Source organism: Urocitellus parryii, chromosome 3, assembly GCF_045843805.1.
Source record: "Urocitellus parryii isolate mUroPar1 chromosome 3, mUroPar1.hap1, whole genome shotgun sequence".
NCBI lineage: Eukaryota > Metazoa > Chordata > Mammalia > Rodentia > Sciuridae > Urocitellus > Urocitellus parryii.
In genome coordinates, this window is record NC_135533.1 from 172025122 (window position 1) to 172052477 (window position 27356).

The window sequence follows — 27356 nt, forward strand, 5'->3', positions numbered from 1 at the left end:
CTTTCCCAGAGCTCTACCAAGACTTCCTTTGGAAGGGGTTAGACAGCCTCCTTTAACATTCTTAAATGGATGGAGTTAAAAAAAAATAGAGTCTCTATAGCTTGAAGTCATGGTATTCTTTTCCCATCTTCCAATTGTCTGAGAGCAGGATGCTCAAAAATGGCAGGCTGTTGTTGAAGACAGATTAGGGATGACAAGAGCCAACTTTCCAAGGAGCATCAGCTTCTGGTCTCCAAGTCTGGGAGTCAGCATGCAGGTCCATGGCATGAACTCTGAGATGGGGAGAGACAGCAGAACCTGCAGTGTGAGACAACCCAGCCTCTCAACTGAAAAAAACATCTAGTCCAAATGTTTCATGGGCCCCGTATTTCTGGCTTATCAGGTGTCTGAACTATTTTATATTTTCAGTTGGTGGGAAGTTAACTCGTAAAGCAATGTACCCACAGTGTGAGTACTAAAAAGTAGCTATGGATACTGCAAAATGAGCTATTGAGCCAGGCACAGTGGCACACACCAGGAATCTCAGCAGCTCAAGAGGCTGAGGCAGAAGCATCACAAGTTCAAAGCCAGCCTCAGCAAAAGCAAGACGCTAAGCAATTCAGTGAGACCCTGTCTCTAAATAAAATACAAAATAGGGCTGGGGATGTGGCTGAGTGGTCAAGGGTCCCTGAATTCAATTTATGATACCAAAACAAACAAACAAAGAGCTATTGAGCACCCTCTGTGCCCCTCTTGGGGACCTAGCCAAAGCCATCTTCTCTTCCATCCCTCCTGCAGGTGATAAAGAATTGATCCAAGAAGTCCTTTTTGATGCAGTGGTGAGTGCCCCCATTGAAGCCTACTGGACCAGCCTGGCCCTCAACAAATCTGAGTAAGTGGCTGCACGTGTCCCCCTTTCATGGCCATATCCTCACCCGATGTCTCCAAAATATGGTTATGGTTTAAAGAACTAAACTGTTTTAGGAGCCTGGTGTTAAAGTTCTTTAATTTTCCCCAAAGCTCCAAACCACAAGAGCTAGAGGAGATTAGTGGCAGGGGCTTGGACGGCGAGCTCCTGGGTTTGATGTGTAATTTGTTTGAGTCTTAACATTACATGGAATTCGGTATGCTGAGGTAGGGTGACACTTCCGAGGAGGCGGGGGTGAAGGGGGCATCCGTTTCCTGCCTTGCCTGGGCTCCCTCAACTTCACAGACTTGAGAGAACTTGGGATCTGGGCCAGTCTAGGTTGTGAGTCGGACAGGGAAAGGAGGGCTCTATTTCAGTGGGGTGTCAGATATAACCCGGTGGTTTTATGTTTGAAGTGGAGGATGGGGAAAGGGCGGGAGGGAAGTCAATGGTAGTTGACATCAAAGACTGGGGTGAGAACTGCGTTAGCAGCTTCTTATGATTTTCTTAATTTTTTACTATTATTTTAAATAGCCCACTAAAGATTAGAAATAAGAGGAAAAGTCACTCTTTTTTCCTTAGGGTGGGATGCATTCTTTGGTTCTCCCATTTTCTTGTTCTTCATTAGTTTCTTCCTTTGTTTGAACTTCCCTCCTATCTCATCTGTCATTCATTCTGTTCTCATATTCCTTCCTTCCTTCCTTCATTCACTTATCAGGTATGGAGTGTGCACCTATGGTGTGCACTGAACCAGGTATCAGAGAAGTGGAGGTGACCAGATTTGCCATCATAGTACCTAGGTCTCTATGGTGTGCTGTAGGATGAAGAACTGCAATAACTGCTTTGAAGGAAAAGTAAATCTATGTAGATAGTAACAAGACCTAGAGTTAGGGAAATGCATACTAGTTCATGAATTAGTGTGCATTCCAGGAGGTACAAAGGCCCTGGGGTGAGAGAATATTCCATAGAGTTAAGGAATTTAAGGAAGGTCCACAGAGCTAAAATGTGGAGGGTAAGAGGGAAGATGTTAAAGGATGAAGCTGCAGAAAGACCAGGTCCTTAAGGACCTCGGGGATGGGGAACAGTTCAGGATTGTGGATTTTATATTCTGAGTATTGGAAAAATCACTGGAGGGATTTAAAAAAGGGAAGAATAGGATCAGAAGTGAATTTTTGTAAAAAAGGATCTCTCAGCTGATCACAGTGGGGCATGCCTGCAATTGCAATGGCTTGGGAAGCTGAAGCAGGAGGATTGTGAGTTCAAAGCCAGCCTCAGCAACTTGGAAAAGCCCTGTTTCTATAGAAAGATTAGGGATGTGGCTCTGTGGTTAAGTGCCCCTGGGTTCAATCCCTGATACCCAAAACAAACAAACAAACAAATAAATAAATCTCTCGATGCTATACAAAGACCAGTGTGTAATAGGGTAAGAACCACACTACAGGTTCCTATAGGAGTCCCAGGAAATTACCACTTGGACCAGAGCAGTGGACACAGACAGAAGAGGGCCACCTGTGGCCTGCCTCAAAAGGAGGACCCCAAGGACATGATGGTGGGTTTGTTTTTTGAAAGGAGGAAGCTGAGCCTTCAAGTTCATTCCTAAGACTTCATCCCCAGTGCCTGGGAAGATGGTGCTGTTGCTGGAACAGAAGACACTGAGGGAGGAGCAGGCTTGGGCGTCCTATGGCCAGGGTCCCTTCTAGGCATGAACATTCAAGATGGCTGGAAATGTCCCAAGCGGAGATGTCAGGCAGGAAGTTTAACACGTGAGTCTGGATCTCCAAGGACAGACAGCCATTTCCATTGTAATTTGGAATGGCTTGCTTACCTGCATGGATCCTGGAGGTTTGGAAGAAAATGAAAATTTCCTAAAATATTTGTTCCCCCTCTGAATAATGTGGAAGTGCTTCTTTCAGGCTTTCATGAAACTTAAAATCTTGAGTAAAGATGGCTGATTCATTTCTAACACATGCTAAATATTTCTAAAATGGTATCTCACTCTGTAGTCCACATCTGTGTCTGGTTGGACAGCCCAGCTTTCCAAATTAAAGTAGGCTATAGGCAGAAACAAATGTACTGTGTTGGTTTTTATTCACCCCTTAGATACCTAAAGGTATTGGCCACCTCAACTACTCCCAAGTGACCAAATGATCTCATACTAAAGACAACATGGATAGTGCTCTAGATCAAATTGCTACCAGCAGCTAGGACAGAGAAGCAAACTCAACGATTGGCATTTTCTTCACACTTTGATTGTAGGATAAAATTCTACAGTTGGTAGAGAAAAGCCATTTGCTTTTTTCCATTGGAAAAATGAACATTGCAAATCTCCTGAAGACCCTGCTCCAACATCAAGTTGACCTTGGGAGTTGAAACATTGTGTTCAGCACATTTTCAAGTTACTTTTCCTTGTTGAAGCTATATAGCACCCCACAAGGCTATTGGAAGAAGTCATTCTTTTATTTATCACTTCCGGGTTGGTGGCAAGAAGAAGACCCATGCTCTGGTAGAAGTTATAAGTCAGTGCTGCCAAAATTCCTCAGAAGTCAAAGCCTATTCCTTCCATGTAGGATATCCAGCTGTGGGACACTGCAAACTGGGTTCGGTGGCTCTATTAATTGTTAATTCTCTCTCATGGCAGATTCCACTAATGGTCTCAAGATCACGAATACACTTGGTAGCACTGAGGCAACGAATCTATCCCTCAGCATTTTTTTTTCTGTCCTTAAAGTCTTTCTCACCATCAGGCTTCTCTTTCTGAACCTGGACCCAGAACTTTTCTTTTGGAGGGGGTGAGAATCAGGGATTGAACTCAGGGGCACTTGACCACTGAGCCACACCACCCCCATCCCTATTTTGTATTTTATTTAGAGACAGGGTCTCACTGAGTTGCTTAGCACCTTGATTTTGCTGAGGCTGACTTTGAACTTGTGTTCCTCCTGCCTCAGCCTCTTGAGCATCTGGGATTACAAGTGTGCACCCAGCACCCGGCTTGGGCCCAGAACTTTGTGTTTATGAACAGAAGCACATTTTTTCTCAGGCACCTTATGTTGACAGGAAGTTCTTCATTTATCCTGCAGGTATCACCATGAAGGCTTTTATAAGGGATCATAGATCGAATTCTGTACTTGGTACATGGGTGTGGGCACACCTATGTGTGAGTCTATTAGTTCTTTGAAAGTTCAGGTTTCAGAGCTGCTATTTTCTAAAACATTCTGTGAGTCTTGAAATGCAAAAGCCATTATCTCCTCACTATCCAGAAGCAACTCTCTAACGTCGGCTGTTCTCTTTCAGGAATTCCGACAAGGGCGTAGAGGTGGCTTTCCTAGGCACCCGCACGGGCCTCTCAAGAATCAACCTGTTCGTTGGGGCTGAGCAGCTCACCAATCAGTAAGTAGGAGGACTCCTTTGCAGATGCCCAGTGAGCTCCTAAAATGCAAAATTCAAGGGGAAGCTTCTTTCGATTCTTGCTTCTATCAATGATAGAAACAAAGTTCAGGCCCCCCTGTGCCTGCTTCTATTTCTCCTCTCTGTTCTACCATGGGGGCCTCAGTGCATGTGTTCACCTGCAGGCTGGCCCTTCTACAATACTTTGTTCCTCGTGCTTGTTGGCTTCTGTCCACCATCTGGAGTTCTCTCCTGCCTGGTGAGTCATTTTAGAAAATGTGAGATGCTGCTGCTGCTGCTGCTGCTGTAGGAATCAGCTAGAGTGGGGAAGCACTAGTCTCCTCAGGAATGGCTCCTGGGCCTTCAGCTGTTCTGCAGAGATGGGGAGGAATTCCTGCCTGTACCTCAAATCTGTTGTTTGTTGGTGGGTTTATGTTTTAAGAAACCTCTGAGCCTCTGTGCTTAGCATGAGGGTCTGCAGAGCTCCACAGCCAGAGGTGGACTTTCTAGAGGCACTGGGGTTGACAATGTCTCCTTGCACCCCTAAGAACATCCCAAGGGACAGTGGATTGAGAGTGGCTGAGTCCACTCTTCAGTCCCTGTGTCTTCAGAGAGCCAAGGGCCCTTCACTCACCAAATGGGCGTTCTACCAGAGCCAGTAGATAATCTGACATCAATTTTGATCCCATTAATAAATTCTCCCACTTTCTTTTCTCCATAGAAGAGGCATTATTAGGCCAGGGACAAATGGAGCCTAAGGTTCAGAAAGGTGGAGTATCTATGCAAATAAGTGTGTGAGCTCAGAGGTTGCCAAGAAACCCCACACACCCTGACCTTGAGAAGGGTTGACTCATCAGGGGCCCAAGGAGGAGATGCTCCCTACCCCTCCAGCCCCAGTTCAACAGCACTGAACCCACCTCTGTTAGATGAGACCCTGACACCAACCAGAGAATCTTACTTATCGAACTAAATCTGGTAAAATGGAAGACAGATCAATTTTTAAATGTTTTGGAAAGCCACCTTTGAACACTTCCAATCCAAGGATTTTCTCTCTCAGTATCTGATGTTTATCATTTATGAAGTTCACCATCATTGTGACTTGATTTTTTAAAATGCCTCTTTAGCTTGTTTGACCCCTGCACAAGTCTTTTTCCAGAGGATCGGTTTCTAAGAACGATTAAAAGGCAGAGAGAGCCACATATGATATTGTTAGGATCCAGAGAGCAAAGGGAGACACAGGCCCAGATTATCTAGTGCTCACAAGGCTGTTTCCGGTACCGAGATGACAACAAGCTAATAGAAAAACAGTAACAGCCAGGTATGGTGGCACAGACCTGTAATCCCAGTGACTCGGGAGGCTGAGGCAGGAGGATTGTAAATTCAAATCCAAGTTTAGCAACTTAGCCAGGCACTTAGCATCTCAGCAAGACCCTGTCTCTAAATAAAATATAAAAAAAGGTTAGGTATGTGGTTCAGTGGTTAAGCACTGGTTTAATCCCCATTACCAAAAAAAAAAAAAAAACAATAGCAGAAACAAAACGTGGTACCTTATAGGTCTGATAGCTGCACTCTCTTGCTGGATTTGAAAGATGACAGGATCACACTTGGGAATCTGGATTGTGCATCTGACCCATTTTTCTTCTTGTGCTTTTTTTCTGAAAAGTGAGGTTATGATCTCCTATGATTATTGTGAAGATTAAAAAAAAATTATGGCTGGACCCCCAGCATAGTGCTGCAAGCCTGTAATCCCAGCAGCTCAGGAGGCTGAGACAGGAGGATGGCAAGTTCAAGACCAGCCTCAATAATTAACTGAAACCCTTTCTCAAAATAAAAAATAAAAAGGGCTGGGCATGTAGCTCAGTGATAAAGCACTCCTGGGTTCAATCCCAGTGCCAAAAGCAAGAAGAAAAGGAAGGAAGGAGGGAAGGAAGGAAGGAAGGAAGGAAGGAAGGAAGGAAGGGCAGATGGACTATGGCTGGACAACAGCTTCAGGAAGCGAACAGTACTTACAACTATAAGGTCTATTGTCTGTGGCATGGATGGGACCCAGAATGTGAACTCAGTGATTGTCTGGGTGGGTGATGACTCTTCTGTCTTCAAGAAACTCATCACTGTTTCATATGGAGGCACCTTGACATCTATTGTCTTAGGGTCTTTTATCTGCCTGTCCCTCCCCATCCAGTGGTATTCACTGAGATTCAGTGACTTGGATATATTCTCTAAACCATGGCTAGAAAGATTTTAGAATTTCTGAGTTTTGTTTGTGCTTTTGACAAGGGCGTGAAAAAAAAGTACTTGAAGTGTTCGGCACAGGACTGGATCTTACAAAGTTCCCAGCATGGAATTAACTTGGACCATTATCAGTTGGTGCACTAAGACCACAACTCCTGGCCCAGCCTCCTACATTTGGAAGTGGGTTCGTTATGTTCATGGCCTCTGTGACCCGGCCATCAACCCTAACATTAACAGTATACTCTGTGCCTTCAGATGACCTCTCATATCACCAAGCACACAGCATCTCATGACGTCTGCCTTTGTGGTGTAGTTATCAGTCTCCTCCACAGCCTGAAGTTTAACAGAGGACTGCTTCACACTTTCCACTTGAACCACAGAGAAAAAAGGAACCCTTGGGCTTTAAGAACTCCATACATTCCCTCAGCTCATTTCCAGGTCCTAGCCCTTTCACTCTTGGCATTCACGCTGTACTGTCAGTGTCCTGGGAAGCGGAGCGTCACTATCATTCCGATTCTGTAAATGAATAAACAAAGGCTCAGAGACTCAGTTACTCACCCAAAGTCACTGGGCTCTGCCTAGAACTAGACCTGCCTTAATACAGCACCACAATCACCCTTGGAATCCAGGAGGAGGCTTTCCCTTTACTTAGAAGGATATTTCCTTCTGAAGAATAATGGCGGGATTCTGCAGAATCAGATCTCTGCTTCCTCTTGAATCACTGCTGGGAGTTGTCCAACACCTCCCAGATTTCCCAAGAAACACCAGAGCTGGCTGAGACCTCTGGGCTCCTGCTTGCAGAGCTGGTACAGCTTTCCAGACCTGTCTCCTTGCCTCCCCAAGGGCCGACTGTCACCATCACACCTTCTAACCATGCTTTTATCCCATCTCCCATGACTCTGGAAAAAAGGCCCCACTGCTGCATGAAAAGGGCACCTGCCATCTGTGGCGATGTGCATTTCACCATCACACAGGCCCGGGGTGAGTGAACACACTTTCTGCTCAGCCGTGGCTGTGCCCTTAGTCCGATGTGGATGGCAGCTGTTGGACCTGCTGTGGGCTGGACAACAGAAGTTCCTCCCTCCATTCATCCAAGTCAGGTTCATGAAGAATCTCATGTCTAAAGAAAAAATAAAAGGGGTGAAATGTCAATATTTGTTAAACCTGATGATTTTACCACTGAATGAAGCAGTGCCTGGAGGGGTTCATCTATTACGCTGAGCCTGGAAGTCTGTATATATAGCATTCTGCACAGCACGAGGATCTGAGCAACTTCTCAGTCTTGCTTGGGACTCCAAAATCGGTCTTCTAAATAAGAGGAGAGCGCCTTTACCAAATTTAAAAAAAGGTTCCGGTTTCCTCTGGAGAGGAAGCTTGCTAGGGAGGGCCATGAATGAACGAGAGAAGCTCTGGTATCATAACATTTTTGGTTTGCTACTGTCAGCTGTAATAGCATAAAATTTTGTGGCATTATTAACACAGAAGACCATTTACATAGGAAGGTGGCCAGGCTGCTGAGGGGATTTGGAAAAAAAATAGAAACTATTATACAGAAGAGATATAGGAGATTGTCTCGAATGTTTGAGGAGCTCTTATCTGGATCTTAAGTTTTATGTATCCTGTGATCACTCAACATATATTGAGTGCCTTACCCCAAGGAGAAGAATAAAGTCTTTGCCGTTAGGAAAGAATTAGGCACACTAGTGTAACTTGCAAGGTGACAGATTTCAGAGCTCTCTGAGAATTTTGAGGATGAACTCCAGAGACATAGGCTTCCTCTTGTAGAAGTGGGTTCTACTTCTTTGGTTAAGGTCCAGAGAACACCCTAAAACTATAGAATGCTACTCTCAATTAGATGCCAAGTTCATGAAACCAACTAGTTGTAACTTGGTTTAAAAATTTATCTTCCTGGTCCATGTGATCCAACTCCATGCTGAAAACTGCTGTGTTGAAAGTCGTCCCATTTCTGGTCCAACTGAGGCCCTTTTTCCTACCTACACATTGTTCCCTGATTGGTCTCCTTTTCTGAAAGTTCCCTGCACAGGCTGGAATAACCAGGCAGTCATTTCCTCCCCTTGAGTTGTGCCCTATCAACCAAGATAAGGCTGCTGGGGAGTAAATGTGGCTCTCTGGAGGTGAGTCACGTCAGAAAACACTCATTGGGACTTCGGTATGTCAGTCCCCCGGTCCTGAGGGGATAAGTCCCAGACCCTCAGTGGATGCCTGAAACCGTGGAGAATACCAAGCCCTATATTCTATTTTTTTATGCATACATCTATGTGATAAAATTTAACTTATAGAACACACAGAGTAGGAGATTATCAATAATATTAAACAGAACAAACATAACAACACATTATAATAGAAGTTATATGAATATGCTTTCTCTCTCAAAATACCTTATTGTACCACACACGCCATTCTTTTGTGGTGCTGTGAGATGACACAATGTCTTAGTGGTGAGACGAAGTGAAGGGAATGCATAGGCATGGGGACAAAGCATTAGGCTGCTGAGCAAGGGTCACTTGGACACAAGCACTGCAGCACCACCCCAGTGGAGCTGATAACTGAGTGACTACTGAGCGTCTAACAGGCAGGTAACATAGATAGCATGGATACGCTGACAAAGGATGATTCACATCCTAAGAGGGATGGCGGGATGCTGCAAGAGATTTCATCACCATCCTCAGAATAGCACATGATTTCCAACATGAATTTTTTTTTCCTGCAATTTTTCATTCAGTGCTTTGGGGCTGTGGTTGACTACCAGATTCTGAAACCATAGAAAGCAAAACTACAGATAAGGAAAGACTTCTGTGTGTTTAAGGCTCCGTGGAGGAACACACAAATATGAACAAAGCTGCTGTCCTCAGAGATCTTGAGAGGCTTGGGGAAGAGACATGGCCATTGTGTGGATAAGGCCTAGGGAAAGGAGGCTGTGTGACAGTGAGGGAGGCTGTGGGGACCTGGGGTGGGATGAGAGCTTGTACTTGCTGTGGATTCATGAGGTGGGTGGTATATGGATGAGCACTTTGTATTGTGTTGTATATTTCAAAATTGTTAAAAGAATAGTTTGTTTGTTTTTTGGTACCCAGGAGTCTAAATTACTGAGCCATACCCCAGCTCCTTTTGTATGTTTTATTTAGAGACAGGGTCTCACTGAGCTGCTCACTGAGTTGCTTAGGGCCTCAGTGGAGAGGAAAATGCAGGGGGATCTCTGGTTAAAGTGTAGACTGTGGACAGGAGGCAGGAAGGCCAGGAGGGGAGGGATCCAGAATGAGGTGGGCAGTCCCTGGTCTGTCTGAAGACCAGGTGAGGGAAGGAGGATGCAGAGTCCTGATATGGGCCCATGTTTACTCCCCACTTTTCCTAAGAAGAGTGACTTACCTCCTTTACGCTTGTCTGATTAGTTCGATGGATATACTAGGAAAAAATTATTTGCCCTCTTTTAATATGACTATCTGAGCACTGCAAGAATTTTTTTTTTTTTTAGTACTGGAGATTGAACTCAGAGGTGCTTAACCACTGAGCCACATCCCCAGCCCTTTTTAAAAATATTTTATTAAGAAAGAGACAGGGTCTCACTGAGTTGCATAGGGCCTTGCTAAGTTGCTGAGGTTGGCTTTGAACTTGCAATCCTCCTGCCCCAGCCCTCCTGAGCCTCTGGGATTACAGACATGCACCACTGCATCCAGCCCTACAAGATATTTTTGAGTGATGTGGGGTGCACAGTGTTGCCTCGGGACCCCTTTGTCCTCAAGATGACAAGTGAGGGTTCTAAAGGCTAATCCTGGTTTTACCTGATTAAGGTCGGTGGATACACCATATTCTTCTGGACCTAGCTGAGAGGGTGTTGTTCTTCTTATTCCTCTTCAGGGACTTCCTGAAAGCTGGAGACAAAGAGAACATTTTTAACGCAGACCACTTCCCTCTCTGGTACCGAAGAGCTGCTGAGCAGATTCCAGGGAGTTTCGTCTACTCCATCCCGTTCAGCACAGGTGGGTGTCCCTGTTGGAGGGAGACGGGGCTCTGTCTGTTCCTGCTGGCCAGAGTATTGGGCAGAAGGTATAGGGGAGCTAGCTGCTTAAATGCTGAGAGGAGCCAACTTCAACCTGCAGAGCCCAAGCAGATGACGGGGCCAGCCCCGAACCAGTGACCTGCTCCATAAGAGAAATAGCCCCAAATAAAATGAAGGCTTTACTTATTCAGTGTCCAAAGGACATTTCAGGAAGCAGGCCTGGTATTTTGCACTCTGTGGAACTTGAGTGAAGATTTCTTTCTTGATTTGTTTTTAATGTCACTGTGGCCCCATTTAAAAAAAAGTTCAGGCAAACTTCTCTGGAACCTTCAATGAGTCATATCACTTCAAAGGTTCACCGTTCCCTCTCAGAATTGAACTGATCTAAACTGATCTGCAAAAGCAAGAACCAAGACATTGTATAGCCTCTACTTTCCCGACTTAGGCCTGCAGTGACCAAGGAGAGGCCTGTGGCTAATGGTTTTTACCAGTCCTGACATGTTAGGAGATTATGGGGGGCAGAAAGTCACTTCCCTCCAGAAACAATGGAAAGCTGTTTTAGAAACAAGACATGCTGAAATGCTTTTAAGTTATTTCCTGCATCCATTGTCTTTTGATGTTCATTGGGTAAGGCTCTATATGGGTGTTCTAGAAGTTTCGGAGATGAATGAGACTTAGTTCTACACTTGCATTGCTCTGGAAAGTTCAGTTGATGGTTATGTTTTACATCAGGCCCTTTTATGTTAATCCTTTCCAAGCATTCCTAACTCCACCCTAAGGGAAACTCTCCTTCCTGGGATTCTCTCTCTGGGTGAGACTCCAGGCTACTTCATCTGTTGGGTTCCTTTCCTGTCTGAGATTCTTTGAATCTGTGCCCTTTGGCTTAAGTCCTCTGTGGACAGATGCTCCTATGCATGCTTCCCCATATGTAAATTTTCAAGTGTCTGAAGTTCTGAATGAACTAAGATACAGTGAAGTTTCTCATCTTGCTACACACCCAGCAACAATAACATCATTTTCTCTCTCAGGAGACTTCCTTTTTCACAGTCCCAAAAAAGAAAAAAGTAGAACTGAGCTTGCTGTTCTGACCATGGAGTGCATTCTGTGACAGAGTGGCTTTTGCTTGACACTGTACAGGGAGGGGCTGTGGGGTTGTTCACTGGTTTCTGGACACAGAATTGACTGTGATAGACCCTAGTGCCAGTTTGCTTTGTAATTCACTGTTTGTCCTAAAAGAATCATGTGTGAGATAAACAAACTGAGCCTGGAACAACGGCACACACCTTTAATCCCAGAGGCTCAGGAGGCTGAGGCAGGAGGATTGCAAGTTCAAAGCCAGCCTCGGCAATTTAACCACGTCTTACACAACTCAGCGAGACCCTGACTCTAAATAAAATACAAAATAGGGCTGGGGATATGGCTCAGTAGTTGAGTGCCACTTGGTTCAATCCCTGGTACCCAAATGAACAAACAAACAAAAAAATGGATTAATTAAAACTGTTGTGGCATTGGTCTTCGTAAACTACAGTTTTCTCTGAACTTTTAACATAAATCATCTACTGAAAAGAAATTTAATGTGTTCGTGGCTTCTGTAGATACAAGGGAAATCTTTAAAATAATGACCAAGCACAAGTCATTATGGCCAAGTACTGTCTTTCTCCTCATTTCTTCGGTGTGTTGAATACTGAAAAGAAGCTGGTTTTGTTGTTGTTGTTTTGATTTTGTTTTCTTTTTTTTTTATCACTGCTTGGGCTGGGTCAGGAAGAAAACTCATAATTGCTTTGATCATGAGTATATTCAAGTTCAGGTTTGCCTTCCCAGCTTCTGGATTCAACTGGATTCCATTCAATGCACACACATTGAGCACCTAACAGTTATTAACTATGGGTGCTCCACATCTTTGAATTCATTAGTATTGGAACCACCCTTAGGAATAGAAAACCTCCTAATACTAATGCCTTGTTGTTACAGCACTAATAAAGGGTTTGGAGTATAGATATCATTCCTGTTCTCTCTCTGTTTAGAATGGTTCTGCTCAGAAACACCGAGATTAAAATTAGAATCTTGTAGTTCAGTTAAGATTTATCTAATGAATCAGAGCTACAGTTGCCAACTTATTGTAAAATAATTCCAAAATTCGGTTTCATGTAGCTCTGCACGGCTCTGTTCAGAGAGGTGGTATAAATATGACCACGGACACAAGTAAACATTGCAATTAGTAACCACAGATGACTTAAACATGTGGTCCCTCCATGGTGGCCATTGATTTTGATGTGAAGAGCTGGCCATTCACCAGTGCAGGTGCTCAGGGCTCAGTATATTGATTACAGCACAAATGGCCTGACAAAACAGGCAGAGTGTCCACAGCCCAGAGGACTCTGGATTCTGGGAACAGAGCCCCAGAATCATTTGCAGAATTGGTGGCTATGGGCCAATATGATTATTCTCTGAATGTGCACACTCTAACTATCTCCATTTTTCTCCTGGTGGTTTTTCTTTGTACAGGGACAGTCAACAAAAGCAACGTAGTGACAGCAAGTACCTCCATCCAGCTCCTGGATGAGCGGAAATCCCCTGTGGTGGCAGGTAAACAATGGATTTCGGTGACTATGGCATCCATTCACCTGACTGGTCAACTGCTTCTGTGTGGCTTTTTTTTTTTTTTTCCAAAAAGTAGGTTTCCAAAGGAGAAAAAAAAAATGGAAAATTACTTATTCCTCAGCTTGGTTTCATTTCCTCCAAATTAAGACTAATAGCAGGTGGTGTTTGATACAAAAACAGAAAGCTTTGTCAAGGGTTTCTATTAAACTCTGAGCCAGGAAGACATCTTTGGTATGTGTCATGGAGAATGTCTTGACAGCAGGTAGCAGGCTCATTTAAAGTAAATTCCACACCTCTGATTTTTATATCATTAGGATAACAATGGGCACACAAGAAAATTATAGGTCTGTTTTAGGAAAACGCCAGCTGAAATGTGCCCTTCTCCAGAGACACTAGGATTTTCATCGCCCTAATCCCCCTGGGGAATTAGAGTTAGATGTATCTGCAGGTGCTGGGTTTGGGTCCAGGGGAAAGCCAAAGCATTTTACAACAGTGAGTCTTGAATTGTCCAAAAAAGCCCCGTCTCCAGCTTTCCCCATTTCTCTCATCCCTCACCAGTGTGAGTAGATAACTATGGCTGGCTGGGGGCTTCATTAGTGGCTGAAAGGCTTGGAAACTGCCACAAGTCCTCCCTTGAGGATGGCTGTTGACAAAAGCAGGGTCTGAGAGCATGTCTGGCATATAGTCTATTTCTGATATGTAATTATTGGATCCATTGGTTGATGGATGGGTGATATACTCAAGCTCTATCCTGATACTGGCTAGGTTTACCAAAGGGAGTCATTTGTTTTTGGGCCGCCTCCCTCATTAAGTTGTACTTGAGGGTGACTTTGAACGTCAACATCTTTGCACACTGTGATAATTTGTGGAAAGGAATGCAAATGTAGCAGATGGAGCGGATCCGTTTGAAGTGGTTGTTCTTTGGCTGGGAAATCCTGTCTTTCCCTCCACTTATTATTTCTGACTCAGCCTGTGAATCATAACTGTGTCAGTAGGGACTGAAAGATCTGGGGATAGTCACTCTAGTGATTCTTGGGGTATTGGATATGACAAAGAAGACAGTCTTATGTGTCTGACCTGCAGCTTATCTTAAACCAGGCAGACCTATAATTAATCAGCCAGGTGATACGGGCTCTAAGGACTCACAGTTGCTGTCTTCAAATTTGGTCACTTAGTGTCTCCTCCGTTCCTTGAGGAAAGCGGGAGACAGGATCATTTAACTCAGCAAGATTTATTTTTGCTTAAAGGAGGTCAGGCTTGCTTACCTCCAGGCTGTCCCAGCCAGCTAATTCCGGAGGCATGTTATCTCCCAGGAGCCGGGGCCACATGCAACAGCTGTCAAGGACAGATCAGGCCAAAGCTGTCTATCGGATACAGAATTTCTCTTTAAAACACTTTCCATGGGTATTTCATTCAGTCATCATGAAGGATGCTCTGGGTATACCCCAAAGTTACTGTGTTTACCTCAAGGACCTTTGTACAAGTTTACAAACTATGCTCAAATGTTGCCAAATGCCTTCTACTTCATAAATGTCTATTTGGCTGAGCACCAGCGAAAAATGGAGTCAGCCAGAGCACTGGGTGTCCAGCCTAGAGCAGAATGTGTATTGTCCAAATGACTTGCTGGTCTATTAGTAAGTTACGTAGCTGGCCATAGACCTCAGGCAGATCATGAGACATGATGGTTTGGCTCACGTTGAGTGTGTAAGACAGGCTCCTCCTATTTGTTGCTTCTAAGACTGTGTCCACTACTGGCCCCTAACTTCAGAAGATAATTACGGAGCAGGACCAAGAGACAAAGTCATCAAGCAGCTGTCTTGAGATTGAACCCTTCTTCTTCCAACTGCATCTAGTAGACATGAGATAAAACAGAATTTCTTGGCTTTGATCTTGAAGGCTGCCATGGATGCAGCCCCATGGAGGCAGTGACTGAAAGAGGACCTGTCTCCCAGAGCAGAGCAGCGCCCTCAGCATGTCCCCCAGGTGTCATTGACTGACTCAACCCCCATGTCACGGTGTGATGAGGTTGGGTTACATTCCTCGGTGTCTTTTGCTCAAACTAAGTAGACATTGTTTACGGCTCTGAAATTCAAAAGGCCATTTTAATTGGGGAAGAAGCCTTGTTTGGGCAGATGAAGATGAGTGTGTGAGCGGGATTGTTCCTCAGACAGCAGATGGGACACAGCTGACAGGCAGTAATTTGGGGTCGCAATGAAATCCTTGTGTTAAAGGGAAACCTGTATGAAAGAAAAGGTATACAGCTTTGCAAATCATTCTCAAGGATTCCCTTGAGAGGCCTGTTCCACTCCTTGGTCTAATCTGGGATTCTCATATTCATTGACTGTGTGCATCTATTTGGGGTTGTTGTTGTTGTTGTTGTTATTATTATCATTACTATTGCTGTCATTTTTATTCTCTTCTTTTTCTTGTTTTCCTTTAAAAGAAAATCACTTAGATGATAATCTGTCAATGACACCTTTGGCCAGTCAAAGGTGGTCAGCCACAGTGCATAAACAGGTTCCATCCATCTTAGGGTGTCACCCTGCCAGCTCTTAGTGGCCACCAGCATACTGCATTTTCTCAACTTCTTTTCTATTGAGGAAAGGGGGAGACAAGATCATTTAACTCAGCAAGATTTATTTTTGCTTAAATTTATTTTTGCTTCCACTGCCAAGGAAGAAGTGGCAGACTTTCCCTACCCAACCTCTCCAGATCCCTGGAACCTTCTATGTGTATGAGGCTCCTGATCCTTTTTTTCCCCCTATTATTATTGAAAATGCAAACCTTGATCTGTAAAGCCCATATAGGTTTTCTGCTTATGTGTGGTTTGGAGTGTCTCCAGGTCCACTTAAATAGGGGTGAGATTATTAGCTTCCTTGCCTGTGTCAACTCAGAGATAATAGAAGAGAAAAACAAGGAAACACCTGTATAGAAAGAAATACAAAAATGCTAGGATTTAGGGGTAACCCACTTTTATCTTCAAGTTGGATTCATTCACTCATTCAGCAAATAGTCCACGAGCTCTCGCTTTTCCCAGGTACTCTAGGAAGTACCTGGAAAAATGAATAAATAACCAGGATCAGAAACTGATATCCTTTCCTTCCCCACACAGGTCTCTAACATAGCTATCTTTAAAGCTGTGTTTCTCAAGCACCAGTGAGTTAATGAGCTGAATGACTGTCTGGAAGGTCCTTAAAGTCAAAGATCTTGTTCATTTTACCTTCTGCCCCTCACAGCTTAGTCGGTTCTATGTGTGGACTCTGGTGAATTGACCTTCAATAAGGTTTTTACAAATCGAATGGAACTCATGGAAACCGACTCACCTTCTAGATTCTGTCTTATTCACACAAAATACCTTATCTCAACTTCTGTTCAAAAAAAAAAAAGTTCAGTCTTCTGAATTTTTAAAATAATACATATTAGTGGCATTGGCTTTAAAATGAACATTTTAACGTATCAGAATCTAAAATGGCAACTAATGATGTTCCTATTTGATTTTTAAATAATTGTAAATACTCCACGGTCAAGAACTCTCTCCATTATCCTTTAATACCCAGTGCCAAGTACAAGGGCTAATGCATGGTGAGTATGAAAGAAATATCATTTAAATGACTGATTCAGGGTGGATTGGCTTCCTTGTGACTTGCTATATACAGGGACAGAAGCTCACAAAATTCACTGACCCAGCCATAGAAATACTGTACTTGACTAAAACTCTGAGATGTGCTCAGCAGCTTAACTTCAGCCCATAACATAATAATATGGGGGGTATTTCAAGGAATAAAATAATTTTTAATATAACATTCCAATGGCAACTGTGTTGAACCAGACATTATCTCTGTCATTAAAAGTCATTTCTGAGTTCAGAACATCTAATGTTATAACTTGGAATAGCTAATCTGATCATCCTCAGGGGGGGAAAAAGATTATGGACATGAGAGCATTAGTTTCTTTATAGAAACAGCTCTTTTTCCAACAGCCTTACAGAAGTGTGATTGACATGCCAAAAATTCACGATTTTAAATCATTATGACTTTTTGTGAAATTTTGGTGTAGGGGTTCCTGATCTGTCTACTTGCTTTTTTGCAAAGCACACAGATCATATTGGATCCATTCGGGGGGGGGGGGAATTTGAAAAAGTGAGTTATGTGCTCTTGTTTGCATAATTTCAGGCAGTGTAATGAAGGAGATTTCATTTTAACCAGCTAATTAGGAAAGTGATTAATTAACATCATTGACTGTACATTGTCAGGTACGTGCTATTTCAACTAAGTGAGGTGTTTAACGTGGGCCCTGCCTTTGAGTTCAGTGGCTAATGTTGACAAAGTGTTACAGGCAGGCATTCAGCTTGATGACATTCCTTTGGTCAGATCACACATATTTGGTATACATGTGTCAGGAATTATGTGTCAAGTCTGCATGGATAAACATCTAGTTTGTTAAATCTGAGTCAAGGAACTATTTTATCTTTACAAAAATTACTGCTTATGAACTAAATGAGTGGTTTCCAACCAGAGGCAGTTTTGCCCTTTGGAGATATTTGGCAATATCTGGAAACATTTTTGATTGTCACCACTGGTTAGTAGGGCTGCTACTGGCATCTAGTGGGTAGAGATCAGGACGGTGCCACACATTCTGCAGGACATAGAACAGCCCCCATGACAAAGAATGATCTAGTTCAAGATGTCAGCAGTTGCGAGGTTGAGAGACCCTGGGTTAAACTCACAGGCAAATTTTAATTCTTGGCATTTTCCAATTCATTGTTGACACTTTTAGGCTAATTGCAAAAACAACTTTGCATCATCATTAACCATTATATGAATATATATTTTATAGATAGTATGTACCTAGCGCTGAGCATACAGCAATGAACAAGTACCCCAGAAGGCCCTATGGAGTGGGTTAAGGGGGTTGTTGGTTGATGTCAAGATGAGGGTGTTGCTGCTGTCCAAAGCCCAGAGGCTGGAGTGACAACTGCCCAAGGAAGAATCCTTCCACTCAGCTGATGCTGCACCTCTGAGAACCCTGAGCATGGCCAACCTGCTGCCAATAGGGAGCGTTCATTTGTTCTAGGGATCCAGACAACTCCAAGTTTGGCGTGAATGGGAGGAAGGAAGGAATTTCAGTAGTGGTTAATGCTCCCTAGAACACAGAGCAAGATGAAGAGATGAAGTGTGGTTAGCCAGGGAGATAGGAAAGATGGACTCTCAGTCCCTACACGTGTGCATGGGTTTGTGGCAGGGCAACACCTTTCCACGTTGGGTGGTGCATGGGGAAGGCCTCCCTAATGGAGGGGAATGAGTTGAAACGGAAGTGATGCGATGCATCCATCTCGTGCATATCTGGGGGAAGATCATTCCAGAAAGAGGGAACTAGCTTTTCTAAAACTTCGAATGAATCTAGAATGGAATTCCTCACACATTTTTTCATGTACCAGATGAGTACTCTGAGACCTAACTGTGAGTCTCTTGGGTTGGGGGAACATTTACCAGGATCTAAAAGCAGAGCTGATGGGCCATAGAGAGATGACACAGGGGAAAGTGGGGAATCCAAATCAAGTCTTTGCCTTAAATGATCAGCTGTGAGACGAAGCTTTTCGTGTTTGACTTTTTTTTTTTTTTAATGGATAAAAGAGTATGATGTTGGGACCAGAGCAGATCTAAACCAAAAGAACTGACAACAGGAAATGTTTTGAAAATGGATTCGTGATGTAGTTACCCATGAGGCTGTATTTAATATCTGTAACAGAAATCAAGGGTTAGAACTGGCCATTAACACAGCTGCTATGCAAGTCACAGTAGCCAGTGACCAGGGAATGTGGAGGATTACTGCTCCAGGAATAAAAATAGCCCAGAGTTTTGAGAAACTGGATCCTCTATGCTAGCTCTCCAGGGCCACTCATTCCCAAGAGTCACCATCCCTTTATTAAACCTCATCAGAAGCCACCACACATCCTCCAGTCCAAAATCTGTAGTGGAATTTCAGGGTTACAGGTTCCCCCTACCACATGGCTTGCAGTCTCTGAACTGACAAGTCGAGCCACCTTTTTTTGAGGTCGTGGGATTTGGACATGAAAGTCAATGTGAACTAAGTACTTAAAGTGAACACAGGGCCTGTCCCTCTCCTGACCCCACCTAGACCTTAGCTTTCACATTTGTAAATTAAGGCAGCCTGGTACTAAAATTGGATTTCTAACAGTCTAGTGTTTTGAAGATGGAAATTAATTTCATCACCTCAGAAAAGGAATGGTATTAACCAGTATGGGAGCATCTCTGACACCCAAATTCAGTCTGTTTGGGGGGATCCCACTGATTACTGTTGAGAAGAATACTCATCAATTCCAAAGGATGGGGCTGGTATATATGGTGCTCAGTAAATTCTTGCGGTCAAGTGGTTCCATAATCCCTAGCTAGTAAACAATTGTTAATAATTACTATAGATCACACTCATCACCACTCACAGGCCAGTGATTTTCCCAATTCTTCATTTTCTATGAAACCTTATATGTAGCAGTATCATTATAGCATCCTGACATGTTTCATATTAAGATTTTTCTTTTTAAACCAGGGATCGAACCAAAGGGCACTTAACCACTGAGCCACATCCCCAGCCCTGTTTTGTGTTTTATTTTAGACAAGGTCTTGCTGAGTTGCTTAGGGCCTCGCTAAGTTGCTGAGGCTGGCTTTGAACTCAAAATCCTCCTGTGTCAGCCTCCCTAGCTGCTGGGATTACAGGCATGAGCCACTGCACCTGGCTCATACTAAAACTACACACTACATTTTCATGTGCCAATGCCTGAGAACAGAGTTTAGAAAACTACAGTCCACAGGACCAAATCTAGCCTGCCATCTTTTTTTTCCCATAGTTTTATTAAGATGTATTTCATATCCAATAAAATTCAACAATTTAAAGCATATAGTTCACTGGCTTCTAGTATAGTGTGTTCGAGTTGGACAGCTATCACCACAATCTAATTTTAGAACTATTTCAACTTTCCCAAAAGAACCCATGATATACATTCTCCCTTCCTGTTCTTGAGACCTCACCCCACCCCAGGACCACAAATCTACTTTCTCAATGGATTTGCCCAGATTTAATATTATCAGATAAATGATTTGAATCATATACTGTGTGGCCCTTCATTACCAACTTCTTTCACTTAATATAATATTTTCAAGGATCATCCATGTAACATGGCTGTCTACTTTTTTTTTCTATTGCCAAATAAAATTCCGTTGTGGAGATATACACTTTGTTTAACCAAATGATAGGCATTTGGGTTGTTCCTACTTTGAACTATTATTAATAATGTTGACATGAACATTCATGTACTAGTTGTTGTGTGAACATGTTTTCATTTTGAGGGGATAGATCCCTAGTAGTGGAATTGTAGTTTCTTATAGTATCTTTGCATTTGATACTTTGAAGACTTTGCAAAACTGTTGTCCAACATGGTTGTGCCATTTTACAATCCACCTGCAATGTATGGAGATTCCAATTCTTCCACACCCTTGCCAAAATTTATTATTGTCTGCCTTTTTAATTTTAGCATGTTTGTGGATATGAGATGATTTGTATTTCCCTGATGACTTACTGTGCAGTGTATCTTATTATGCACTCATTTGCAATTTGTATAAGATCTCTAGAGAAATATCTGTCCAGATCCTTTGCCATATTTAAATTAAGTTATCTGTCTTATTGTTGATTTGTGAGAGTTCTTTATATATTCTAGAAATAAGTACCTTGTTGGATCTCTGATGCCTTGGAATGCAGTGATACCCATATTATCCAACTAACAGTTCTGCCTTCCTGTTAAAATGGCAAACTAAGTAACTGAATCGAAACCGTATAGACTACAGTGCAAAAATATTTACTACCTGGCCCTTTACAGAAAGATTTAGATGAAAATATGTCACTCTGTGTATTTAAAACAGAAAAAAATACCATAGATTTGTTCACTTACCTGATTTGTTCTTATAAAACTAAAATACAAATTTAAATCAGAGGTTATGCAAATGGATGTGGAAGAGAGTTTCATGTATCACAACTTGTGCATCAATTGTGCCTAACATTTTCATATGTGTGGTTACACAGAAACCCCAATCAAAGATCCTAAGCTTTCTAAAAATACACGTTCTCATTGTCAGTCAAGACAGCGATTTACTTAATCTTCCCTCTAGTTTATAAACCTCTGAACAGTGTAATCAGCATAATGCTTGGTACAGTGTTGGAAATGCCCTCACATGCTCTGGTGGAAAACAGTTTATGGGATTTTATTTTTCCAACATGGCTCATAAGAGATTTGGGGATTTATTTAACTGCCTTTATCCAAATAAATCTCCTAGTGACCTCGTTGGGATTTTGATCTCAGTTGAGATGGAAATACATATGAGTCATGTTAAGTAAAGGGTGTGCAGAGGATTAATGGCGGATGTTAATTTCACCTCCCTGGGAAGAAGGGACATATGGGAGTGGAGTTTGTGGTAGGAGCATCAGTACTTTGACTCTGAGTTCCTGGACACAGTTGCCCACGCAAATGCTTTGGCCAGGTTATAGTGGGACCAGGACAGTGCTGATCAAAGGCTTTTAACTCCCATTGCATCACCAAGAGCTCCTGGGATCTATTCTGGGTGAAAGGATCTGAATGGGGTCAGGATTGATGTCTGAATGTCATTCCCACTGCAAGGCCAATTGATTCGCCCAGCTCAGGCAGGGGCGAATGGGCAATAAGTTCCAAATAAAAAGAAATTTTGGAATGAAAATTATAGTGCATGATCATTTTGTATATTTTCTTCTCTGGCCTTCTTCTGTCAGCCTCCAGATTTCAACTGATCTAGTTAAGTCTTTAAGACAAAATTTTTTATGATTACATTATTTTATTTAGGTTCTTTATCATTATTTTATGCTAGGTGCTTCTCTCCCATCCTCTCTTTCATTCTCTCTGGAACCTACGGTCACTCCGTTTCATCCACGGTGAAACATTTTTCATCAAGGTCAGCAATAATTTCAACCCTACGGAATTCAGAACTGAGCTTCACGTGTTCATTTTATCTTGGTCCACCAGCAAGGCTTGACCATGGTGATTGCTTCCTTGGTTCTCTGCCTATCTTGATGCCCACCCTTCCTGGGGGTCCTTTGGTGAGTTCACTCATCTCCTAGGGAAAAGGACTGAGGATGTGGCTCAGTGGTTAAGCACCCTGGGGTTCAATCCCTGGTACCAAAAATAAATAAATAAATAAATTAAAAAGACCAGTAATGGCGTGTCTTTCCCCCATTAGATCTTTCCACTGACTTCCCAATTTTCTGAGTTAAAAGCTAAAATTCTCACACCATATGTTATCTGCTGATGCATAACAAGTTATGCCAACAGCCAATGGTGCAAGGCTATAAGCTTTCACTATCCCACAGCTTGTGGGAGCCAGGGAGTGTGGGTGTACCTTAGCTGGGTGCACAGGCTCACAAAGGCCACAGTCAAGGTTTGGCCCAGGTCATCTTCTGAGTCTTTGGTGGAGGTGGGGCCAAAGGCTCAGCAGACAAAGGAAGTGCATTCAAAGGCATGCAGATTACCAGCAGCGTTCAGATCCCTGTGTTGTTGGGTGGAAGATCTCCATTCCTCCCTGGATACTGGCCAGAGATTCCTCTTGGGATCTTGTCAGATGGGTTTCTCCACAGGACAGTTCACAGTGTGCTAGTTGACTTGCATTGGAATGAGCAAGACAGGGTGGGCAAGATAAAAAGCCACAGCTTTTTGTACCTTAGCCTTGGAAGTCATATGTTCTATCAGTTTTGCTATATTTTGTTAGAAGCAATTCACCAGATCCACTCTGCCACCAAGCAGAGGCAATTAAACAAGGGAATCATTGCAAGTCATCTTAAAAGCTACCTCTTACAACCTGTAGGATCCCAAATGATAAGACTCCTAGACACTCTCTAATCTCATCTCCTTCCACTTCCCTCTTTGCCCACTCAGCCACAGCAATTGCTTCCTGGTTGTTCTTTAAACTCACCACACCTGCTGGCACCTCAGGGCCTTTGCATCTGCTATGTCTTTTCTTTGGGTCACTTTCCTGCCAGCATCTTCACCACTGGATCCACCATTTCCTCCAGGTCTCTGTTCAAATGTTTTCTCAGGGAAGCCTTTCCTATCACCAAATACAAAATAGGGATTCTTCCTCCACCATATCCCCAGCACTCTCTTTCACTACTGCTTTTGTACCATCTCATATACTTTTTTTTTAAGAGAGAGAGAGAAAATTTTTTAATATGTATTTTTTAGTTTTCAGTGGACACAACATCTTTATTTTATTTTTATGTGGTGCTGAGGATAGAACCCAGTGCCCCACAATGCCAGGCGAGCATGTTACCACTTGAGCCACATCCCCAGTCCCTCTGATATACTTTTTATTCCTCTGTCTTCTCCCTCGGCTAGATGTTCCGTTTCGTGGGGTGCGTGCTTCATTTTTCACTCTTTTATCTTTGATATTTAGAAAATATTACAGCAAGTGTTTAGAAATTTGTTAAATGGCCAACTGCATGGTTTTGTAACCATGTTAGCCAAACCATTGAGACTTAACTCTGACTTTAGCCGATTCTATGGCTGATCACTGGTATCTTTATGCCATTGCCACATTCTTCTGCTCTGTGCCTTCTCTCCTGCATTTTAAGCCATTCCTCAGTCAATGAATGTGTTGAGTTTTCCTCAAAAGGAATTTATAGGGGTCTCTGAGTCTGTACGCATCCTCCTGTCTCAACCTCCTGAGCCGCTTGGATTCCAGGTGTGCACCACTGTGCCCAGCTCGTTACTTTTTATTATTTGCAATTACACACTCTTTTAGTCCCTATAAGGGATGGCATGTCCTCACTCATGGCCATGCCACCCACAGTGCCATCCTACCAGACCTGTATGCCTCCTCGGTGGCTCTGAACTTGGCCATGTGACATGGTTTTGCCAGTGAAATGTATGTTAAAATATACACATACGCACACCAAACATACGGCACGTGAAATTCCACCAGAAACTTTAAAAATTGTTTTAGGACATGTTCAGTGAATTTACTTTCATGTTTCCTCTGCATCTTGAGAGCAGGTCTGCCTTCTTCTTCTTCTTCTTTTTTTTTTTTTTTTAACACTCTTGTAGGGGATGCCAAGTTTTCTCTTCAGTTTCATCGTTCTTAAAATATAGGGGATTTGCCCAGGAGCAAGGTAGATGGCTTCCTCTACAGGATCTCTTGGAGGGATTAAGGTGGCGGGTTAGTTGATAGGTACAGCCACTAATCAAGTGTCCAATGATCAGATTGCTTCGATCACTGCACTACTACAGGATGGGTTTGGGGTCGCTACCTCCTGTTGCTGTGTTGTCTGATGACTCAGATGAATCAAAATAGTCTGTCGTTTTCATTTCTTGGAAGCAACAGCAGGTGCTATGAAATGGCTATTGTGTGTCCCCAGAGTTCATGTGTGGGAAGCTTGGTCCCCAGGGTGGTGCTGCTGGGAGGTGGGTGGGACCTTTTATAGGGAACCCTCCTGGGAGGGTTTTAGGTCACTCGAATCGTGCCATCAGAAGAGATTAAGGCACTTCTCATAGGACCCGTTTTTTTTTTTCTTTTTTAATTTGTTCTTTTTACATATACATGAGAGTATATTTTGACATCCATATACAGAGTATAACTTATTCTAATATAATTTATTTGGAGACTGGTTTATTTCACTTAGCGTAATAGTTTCCAACTCTATACATCTACCAGCAAATGCCACAATTTCATTCTTCTTTATGGTTGAATAATATTCCATTGTGTACATATACCACATTTTCTTTATTAATCATTCATCTGTTGAAAGGTACCTGGGACCTGGTTATTTTCGCAAGAGGATTGTTCCCAAAGCCTGAGCCTGCTCCCCATCCCCACCCAGGCTCTGTGGCTTCCTGTCTTGCTCACACACCTCCTCCCAACATTTCCATCCACTGTGAGGTGGTGCAGCCAGAGGGAGGCCCTCACTAAAGCCTGTGCCATGGTATTTGGACTTCCAGCCTCTAAAATTGTGAGTCTAGTGAAACTATTTTCTTTGTAAAGTTGCCTGTCTAAGGCATTTCATTATATTAAAAGCAACACGGAATTAACATAGTAGGTTAAAACTCTAGCCTCTGGATTATTTTTTTTTTCTCTCTTTTTTTTTTATTGTTGGTTGGATTATTTTTATTTTAATATCTTTCCTTCTTTTTTTTCACACTAAATGCTACATTACTGAGAGGCTTCCTCTCTCATGGTTGAAACCAGCAAGGTCTCAAGGGGAGGTATTAATGACAATTGTTCTCAAATACCCTACGTATAGAAGGGGATGGTTTCCCTCTGAGTCTTCAGCCCAGTGTCTCAGTGGACTAACAACATAAGGAAGGACACTCATCTGGCTCAAGGTCATAGCTCTGCTTTGATATTCCTCCTGGAGACTTGCATGTCAATGAGCAGTCTTCCTAATTTCTAGGGCTCTCTGTTTTTCCCTTTCCTGTGTATTAATGAGTGTTACAATGAAAACTCCTACTTATTGGCTAGCATCTTCATCTAAAGTCTAATTTTGTCATTTTTCTCAAATAACACAAGAGAGTTTGGGTCTCTTCCCTTCCCTTCTAAGAGTGTCTCTTCCAGCCCATCCAAGTCACAGGTGGTGAAAGGCCTTCGTTTTCCATTTTGCCTTGACGCCTTCAGCTGTCCTCCTGTTAATGGTGGGACCAGAGTTCATAGCGGTGACATACTGGTTGGTGGCCAGATTCCTTTTCTCTGCCATGTTTTGCAGTCAGCGTTGGCAGTGCCAGGAAAGGATCCTCACTCTGAGTTCTTCGGACATCCTGAAAAGTGTTCAGGTTTTGGACCTGGGAAGACCGGAATCCAAATCCCTACTCTACCATTTACTGGTGGTGTGACTTTAGGTAAATGACCCGAGCTTTCTGACCATGTCCTTTCTCCTGTGACATGGCAGTAAAATACCCACAAGTCTTGGCCAACATCAGGCCAACAGAAAATCAATTACTATGCAGAAAACACCTGGCACAAAATTGGGTGCTCGATAAAGGTTGAAGGTTATGCTGTAATTGTCACTATCCTAATAATTAGCATAATAATGTCATAGTCTAGATATTGCAGTTCTCCACGGAATGAATGAAGGATGGTGGGCATCAGGTTGTGTTAGGGTTTGGATGTGAGGTGTCCCCCCAGAAGCTCATGTGTGAGACAATGCAGGAGGGTATGGAGGAGAAATGATTGGGTTATGAGAGCCTGAACCCAATGAGTGAATTAAATGCCAGTGGGATTAACTGAGTGGTAACTGGAGGCAGGTGGGGTGTGGCTGGAGGAGATGGATCTTTGGGGTCGTGGCTTTGGGATATATATATATTTTTATATAAAAAATGGAGTCTCTCTGTCTCTCTCTGCTTTCCGATCACCATGTGAGCCTCTCCCCTCCACCACACTCTCTGCCATGATGTCCTGCCTCACCTCGGGCCCAGAGGAATGGAGCTGGCTGTCTATGGACTGAGACCTCTGAGACCATGAGCCCTCAAATAAACTTTTCCTCCTTTACAATTTTTCTAGTTGCATTTTTTTTTTTTGTTGTAGCAGCAGAAAAGCTGGCTAAGGCAGGTTGTATCATTCATGCTAACCCCATGCTTCTGCAACTGAGTTTATCAGGCATACAATTAATTTATGTGCGTGACTTTTGAAAAGTTCCTTTCCTTTTTCCTGCTTCTATTTCCTATCTGTAAAATAAGGGCACTGGACTGTATCAGGGTAGCAAATAGGTTTAATCTCTCACGTCAACCCCAGCTGATCGGTCGTGGGTACCTGGAAAACAGATTTTAAAGGATTCTGAGGCCTTATGGAGGCTCAGCAGATAAGTTTGCCATGATCTATTAGCAATGCCTGTAATGGAGAGAGAGAGAGAGTCTGGTGGCTGCTATTTTGAAATTTCCCAGGCCTGGACTCAGTGTTCTTCAATGCTTTTCTTTGCTTCTAAACCCTTTGATTTCCCCCCACCCCCTTGGGTCTTCTTGATTTGAGTTTTGTGGGCTGGACATCTTATCCATCTAAATGTATATTCAATATCATTAGAGTGAAAGTAGGTGTGCCCAGTCCAGTCAAGGATGCAAAAAGAGGGTGATAGGTTATGTATAGGTCATCTTCTCTGAATGGGACAAGGATTTCTTTGAAGCCTCATGGCAATTTGCACATAAAAAAAAAAAAAAAA

The 27356-nt window shown here is 43.0% G+C and overlaps 1 protein-coding gene across 1 annotated transcript in view; it reads left to right on the top strand.

The window, feature by feature from the left end:
* Positions 1–27356, top strand: part of Cacna2d3 (calcium voltage-gated channel auxiliary subunit alpha2delta 3) — an 882565-nt gene that overhangs the window by 698726 nt on the left and 156483 nt on the right. The window contains exons 24-27 of the mRNA XM_026388626.2: positions 778–871; positions 4178–4273; positions 10379–10500; positions 13026–13106. Coding sequence (XP_026244411.1) covers positions 778–871; positions 4178–4273; positions 10379–10500; positions 13026–13106 — 393 coding nt within the window. The remainder of the gene's footprint in view (positions 1–777; positions 872–4177; positions 4274–10378; positions 10501–13025; positions 13107–27356) is intronic.